This window comes from Gekko japonicus, unplaced genomic scaffold (assembly GCF_001447785.1).
Source record: "Gekko japonicus isolate JY-2015 unplaced genomic scaffold, Gekko_japonicus_V1.1 scaffold2132, whole genome shotgun sequence".
In the NCBI taxonomy this organism is placed as follows: domain Eukaryota; kingdom Metazoa; phylum Chordata; class Lepidosauria; order Squamata; family Gekkonidae; genus Gekko; species Gekko japonicus.
Genome location: NW_015171568.1, coordinates 170,733 through 177,599, shown reverse-complemented (window position 1 = coordinate 177,599; position 6,867 = coordinate 170,733). Strand labels below are relative to the sequence as shown.

Here is a 6,867-nt window from a genome sequence, read left to right as displayed (position 1 = left end):
TGGCGAGGCGAGGGGCCCGCGCGCCAGCATTGTAAGGAGGGAGGGTCTCCAACGCAGCTTTGCCGCGGGCTGCTAGAGGCCGCCCGGCTGAGCCGCGGCTGCCTTCCCGCCTCCTGGTACTACTACCCCGCGCGCGCGCCACTCACCCGCCGCCTCCGAGAGCCCGGGCGAGGAGCCGAGCGGTGGCTCGGCGGCGGCGAGGCGGGCTGGCGCTCGGGGCGGCGGCGAGGCGCTGGCAGGGAAAGATGCTGCAGTCGCTGGCCGGCAGCTCGTGCGTGCGGCTGGTGGAGAGGCACCGCTCCGCCTGGTGCTTCGGCTTGCTGGTGCTCGGCTACTTGCTCTACCTGGTCTTCGGCGCCGTGGTCTTCTCGTCGGTGGAGCTGCCTTACGAAGACCTGCTGCGCCAGGAGCTGCGCAAACTGAAGCGGAGCTTCGTGGAGGAGCACAAGTGCCTGTCGGAAGCGCAGCTCGAGAGCTTCTTGGCGCGCGTCCTGGAGGCCAGCAACTACGGCGTGTCGGTGCTGAGCAACGCCTCCGCCAACTGGAACTGGGACTTCACCTCGTCCCTCTTCTTCGCCAGCACGGTGCTCTCCACCACGGGTAAGGAGCCGGGCCGGGCCCAGGCCCCGCCAGCCCACCCTTCCCTCGCAGCTTCAGCTTGGGGCCTTGCGGTGCCCGCCTGGAGGCCTTCGCCCCGGCATCTCTCGCTGGGATTAGTCTCGTGCCGGATGCAGCATGCCTGACCCTCATCTCGGCCTCTTGTCCCCTGTAGCTGCAGTTAGGGAGAAGGGCTTCCAGGACAGAGGACAGCCGGGCCTGGCTTCCACTGGGGTTAAGCCTCACCGCCTCTCACTCTAGAAAGTATTCTCCTTTTCTGTCAGCAAGACGCCTCTTCCCCCCCCTCCCCAAAGTAATTCCTCTTCTTTCTGTCCAACTGCCGGTCTTTCACTTTCTGTATGCCGGGTTCTACTTCTTTCAGCCGGGCGCAGGAATTTCGGGAGCATGTCTTGATATGCGCCAAGGTTCCCCCGAACCTGTTTTCAGTACCTGGGATAAATTCTGGAATATATGGTTTAATAAAGATGATTCTGAGCACATGTAGTGTCTTGCCCTCACTAGTAAGCAGCTACAGAATGCCCTCAAGTCACTTTGTTGATTTTGTGGCATTTTCCATGGATTCCAAAGATGGCTGGGCCCCCCAGTACCTCTTTGTTTAGACATTTAATCAGTGGAATTAATTCTTTTTAAAGATATAGTTTCCATTCATGACAGAATTGCAGTCCCCCCAAAAAACTATATTGACAAATTTGAAAGATGTGTTATCATTAAAATTGGTCTCTGTTTTTGCTTCAGTTGCGTAAAAACAGCATATGACATTGATGTGATGTAATAGTGGCATAGAAGCAACAGATGTATTTGCCAAAGAAAGGAGATGTGATGAAAATAGTCTTCATACACATGTACAAAAGATAAAAGGATCAACAACAAAACCCTATAGCCATACATTCCTAACTGAAACAGATTTTTCCAAAGGGGTAGAAGATAATGAAGTGTAGGAATGCATGAAGTTTAAAATTGGATTTGACTTGTATTGGTCCATAAAGCAAGTGTAAAAGCCTGCCCTGGCAGTATTATGCATATTTTAAAACTCACATTTTATCCCACACATGTAGAGATAGTATAAGGGAAAAGGGAGTCTTTGAGTATTCCATTTCCAGATAATTTAGGCTATATAAATCAAGACCAGCATTTTGAAATTGGGTCAAGAGACTAAACATAAGCCAATACACATCTTTCAGTACTGGAATAGGGTGCTTCATATAGACTGTACATGAAAGTGTTCTTCAGATCTAGATGTTCAGAGCCAGAAAAAACATCAGTGCTGTATTGACAGGCCAGTGTTCACCCAACCATGCCTACAGGAAGTAAGGTAATGCTTGTGTAATTTTGTTTTTCAGAAAAAATACTTCCTGTGTGTATGTTGAGATCCTGTGTGATATCTTACAGCAGTTGTGCATTCTTGTGCATAACTGGTTTAGTTCCTTAGTGAAAGACAAAGTTCTCATCAGGGATCATCTTGATGAAAAGTTTGGCACCCAAAGAACAGGACTTCCCTTTCCTGCTTCTTGATTGTAATGTAAAGAGAGTGATGCCAAACTAGAAATACAGTTTGGAAACCCTGTGAAAAAGAGATGTGACTTGTGTAAACCTCATTTATTTTAGAGGAACTTGTTCCTGCTGGGATTACTAGATTTCTATATTACGTAAAGATTACTGAATTATTTTGAAAACATACAGTACAAAAGACTGTATGTACATACAGTACAAAATAGAACTGAACTATAGTATTAAGGTGGCTTGAGGCACATATTACAGTATTTTGAATGATAAATGTTAGATTATTTGAAGTTAGGAAAAGCAGGGGAAGTATTCTAAAGTTACACTAACTTGGTTTTGTAAGGTGATATTACACACATTAGGATATATAGGGATTCTTTATATATGGCAGGTTTTGGTTTTAACAGTATTTTGGACATCTGGTTTCTTTGACGTCATCAGCTATTTAGGTGGAGTGAAAGGGGGGGGAAGGGAAAGAGACATGATTATCCTTTTCTAGATTTACTGAGCCCTTTCAGGTCAGGAATGAATGTTCTTATACCAAAAAGCTTGAGAATAAAAAGATGCCTTGGATTCATTTCAAGAGCATTCATGGGCTGTCTACCCAGAGGTATTACTTGAATATGTTTAAAAGAGTTGCCAGGAAGTTCAATTACAAGCTTACTTTCTTAAGTGCTACAGAGAGAAGAAGAAGAGATTGGATTTATACCCCGCCCTTCACTTGGAGTCTCAGAGCGGCTTACAAACTCCTTTCCCTTCCCCTCCCCACAACAGACACCCTGTGAGGTGGGTGGGGCTGAGAGAACTCTGACACAAACTGCTTTTTTCAAGGACAACTGTGCCAGAGCTTGTGACTGACCCAAGGTCACATCAGCAGGTGCAAGTGGAGGAGTGGGGAATCAAACCCGGGTCTCCCAGATTAGAGTCTGCACACTTAACCACTACACCAAACTGGCTCTCTTCAAAACCCTTCAAAAGGATAGAGACAGAAAGAGCATAAACTTTTGTCCCATATCTTTGGCTTGTCTGATTTCCAGTTAACTAGTGAAAATACTTTGCATTTAAACTTGAAATCCAACTGAAATCAGATTTCAGTCAGCTGATTTTCCTTTTGTTATGTTATGTGAAATATCCAAAGTCAGGGTTTTTGCAAGAGCTGAGAATCTAATTATGTTTAGAAAAAAATGTTTTCAAGTTTTATTTGACAGAACTAAAAAATTCAGAAGCCTCTTTTCATTATCATGAGAGTACAAGTTCTACAAGTCTTCTCAAAAGCAGAAAGTACCTCACAATGCTGATATGATTGCTAAAAGAAGGAAAGTTAGCTTCTTTGCTTCTCTCACTTTCTGAATAAGGTGACCTCGTGAGGACAAGCAAGTATTACATTTCCTGTTGCAGTGGAAAAACCGATTGCTCATCATGTGTGGCTGAAGGAGAAAAGCACACCCATAACTAATTCATCACATATTCATGATCTGTATAGTTTACTTGTATCTTGGCAGTTCTGTTGTGTGCCATGGCTTTTAGTGTTCTTGGTGTGTGTTGTTCTGAATCCTAAGCAGTCCAGTTCAGTTTGGAGTCCTTCATCCTAAATCAGGTTTCTCTTCATTCAGAATGCTTGCTCTTTTTTCAGAGTTAGGCTATGCTCCTTCAACCATTTAGCAGTCCTATAGAAACTTTGAGGCTACAACTGGATATAGCAATGATACTTGTGGTGTCAAATGTTGAATGATGTGAGTCAACCTGAAAGATCCAGGCCAGAGAACTGGATGAGAGCGGGGAAGGGATCCACATGATTTTTTTTCACATTTAAAGCTGGGTAAGTAGTCATGCTAGTGTGGGGAAGCTAAATCTTGCCATTTCCCTGGGCTTAACTTACTGAGTTTGGTTGCTTTCAACACATTCTTCCAACACAGCCCACTTTTGGTATTGAAGAGCGTCTGGGATGAAAGTGCTGAAAGCAACCAAGCATAGCAGACAAAGTGGGGGAGAAGGCAGGGTTTATCTTCTGTTTGCCTTTGTGCTCCTTTTTCGTTGAATGAAATAGACCCTCTCAATTAGACATGAATAGGTGAAAATGTGTATGGAAATATGTGCGGATCTTTGACTCTGACCTGCTGACACTGTATGTAAGCTTCAGTTAATTTCAGGTTAGACTGCATTTTTTCCAAGGATAACTCATGGTTAGTGGAGCTTTCCAAAATATACTATGCTTCTCTCCTCTGAAGATGACTTTCAGGTTGCATAGAACTGCTGGCCTTCTACAACAATACCCACTGCTTGTCACTTTGGGGGGAGGAGTTGTTATTTTTACCCCTTTGGATATTGAAAGTTTGTTGATAACATTAAATTTTGGCTACATCATAAGTTTAGTTAAGTATTTTGCAAAACACATAGTATTTAATGAGATTTAAGGGTAATTTTCTGCTAATGAAAGGCACTTGCATCAGGGAACAGAACTGTGATCTCTTCTCCTGTTCAGCCCTCTGACCTCTCTAAAATGTTGGCCTTGGAAACAAAGGGCTCTCATAAACACCATGCGTGGTGAAGTTGGAGGTCAGCTGTAGGAAAGGAAATCAGCAAAACCCTTCCACTTGTGGAAAATTCCTGCTTTTTTTTCTGCTGGATCCACCCCATTTTTATGTGAGATGGGGCTGGACCTAGAAAAAATGACACTCCCATCGAGGAATGCCTTTCACCCCCTCTCTATTTCCTCTGGATGTTCTGTTGCATTTCTTAGTTCATTTTACAGCCTTGATACATGATTGTATAAAATTCTAGAATCTATAAATCTGTATTTATCCATGCCATATATGAGCAAATAAAAAATAAATTTCTTCCACAAAGTTAATGGAAACTTTTTAATTTTAAGAATAACTGTGCTAATATCAAGAAATTGAACTGTGTACCAACTCTGGGAGAACCACACAATAGTTTTACAGTTAGCACATTGCCATCTTTGTGTGTGTGTGTGTATAAAGTGCTGTCAAGTCAAAATCGACTTATGCTGACCCCAGCAATGGGCTTTCAGGGCAAGTGAGAAGTACAATTGGTTTGCCATTGCCTTCCTCTGTAGAGTCTTCCTTGGAGGTCTCCCTTCCAATTACTGACCCTGCTTAGCTTCTGAAATCTGATGAGATCAGGCAATTCCATGCTGCCTTCTGCCATGTTTATAAAGGTAAAGGTTTCCCTTGCTCGAAAGCCAGTCGAATCTGACTCTAGGAGGCGTTTCCAAATTGAAGAGCTAGTGCTGTCCAAAGACTTCTCCATGGTCATGTGGCCAGCATGACTAAATGCATGGAACACTGTTACCTTCCCACCAAAGCGGTACTTATTTGTCTACTTGCAATTTCTTGCTTTCAGACTGCTAGGTTGGCAGGAGCTGGGGCCAGAGACGGCAGCTAACTCCATCATGCGGCACTAGGGTATCAAACTGCTGAACTATAGACTTTCTGGTCCGCAGCTCAGCATCTTAACCTCTGAACCACCGTGGCTCCGCCATCTTTATAGTGGGGATGAAATGTTTGTTCTGCTTGTTTCAGCTACTTACACAGCCCTCAACAGGTATATCTCAGGCCTGTCATCCAGTTAGTCAGCTACCCCAAGATCTACCACTGATGTGTGAAAGAATGCTATGTAGGGGTAAGAATTATACAGACACTTGCATGTGTTAATTGTCCCAATTTGCCACTAGTTTTCACAATGTGTTATGTTTAGAGTTACATGGGCTAGAACACTATGATCTCAAAACTAGCCAAGTATAGATTTAGACACCTAGTTCCCCAGGGGGCACCCTCTCTGATTTGGCAGAAGTGCTCTTGGACGTGATTCTAGGGACTTATTCTATTATTCTAGGGACTTATTTTATTATTCTAGGGGACTTCAGTGTTCATGCTCAGTGCTCCTAACCATGGCCAGCCCATGATTTGATAACTTTTTTGACTTCCTTGGGTCTCTCTAAAATTATGGCAGGTCCAAGGCTTTAAAAAATCACACCTTGGACTTAATCTTCTGAACTGAGCCTGTTTCAGGGCTGCATATTTTACCCTGAATTATATCTGACCACTACCTACTTAAAGCAAGGGTAAATATGGCTCCAACACCTGCAAAAAGCCCCCTTCCCAGTTAAAATGGTCCTCTCTTTGGAGGCTCATGGATCCTTCTGGATTCCAAAATTCTCTGGGGGATTCTAGAATTCCGAACATGTACATGGTTGTGGCTGCAGTGGGAACTTGGTATGTGAAGCTCCTTGAAGCTATTGCTCCTTGTTAACCTCTCCTGTACTGGGGTTTACTGTTGAGTAGGGTGACATAAAGAGGGCCAGAAGATGTCTAGAAAGATGCTAGCAGAAAACCAATACTGAATTGGACAGAACGATCTATAGAGCCCATTGGAAGAGTTATGAGGTGGCAGTGATAGTGGCAAAGAAATGTTGTTTCTCAGTAACCATTGCATCAGCTAATTCACATGCATTTCAACTGCTTAAGGTATCTGAGCTTTTACTGTGTCAGGAACAGACAGCTGTGATACCTTTACAAAGTTTTTTTGCTAATAAAACAACATGAATATGCTCTGATCTGGATGCTGGTTGTAGCATAAACCAAGCAGAAGAATTGCCAAACACTTTGTCTTGTCTGCTCACTCAAAGAGTCAGTTATCTGTCCACTACTTTAAGAACATAAGAAGAGCCCTGCTGGATTCGACCAATAGTCTAACTGGTCCAGCATCCTGTCTCACACAGTGGCCAGC

At 43.9% G+C, this 6,867-nt stretch overlaps 1 protein-coding gene across 1 annotated transcript in view; it reads left to right on the top strand.

Moving 5' to 3' along the window:
* Window positions 1–245: 245 nt before the first annotated feature.
* KCNK1 (potassium channel, two pore domain subfamily K, member 1) overlaps window positions 246–6,867 on the top strand; it is a 30,546-nt gene continuing 23,924 nt past the window's right edge. Inside the window, exon 1 of the mRNA XM_015419788.1 lies at window positions 246–600. Coding sequence (XP_015275274.1) covers window positions 246–600 — 355 coding nt within the window. The remainder of the gene's footprint in view (window positions 601–6,867) is intronic.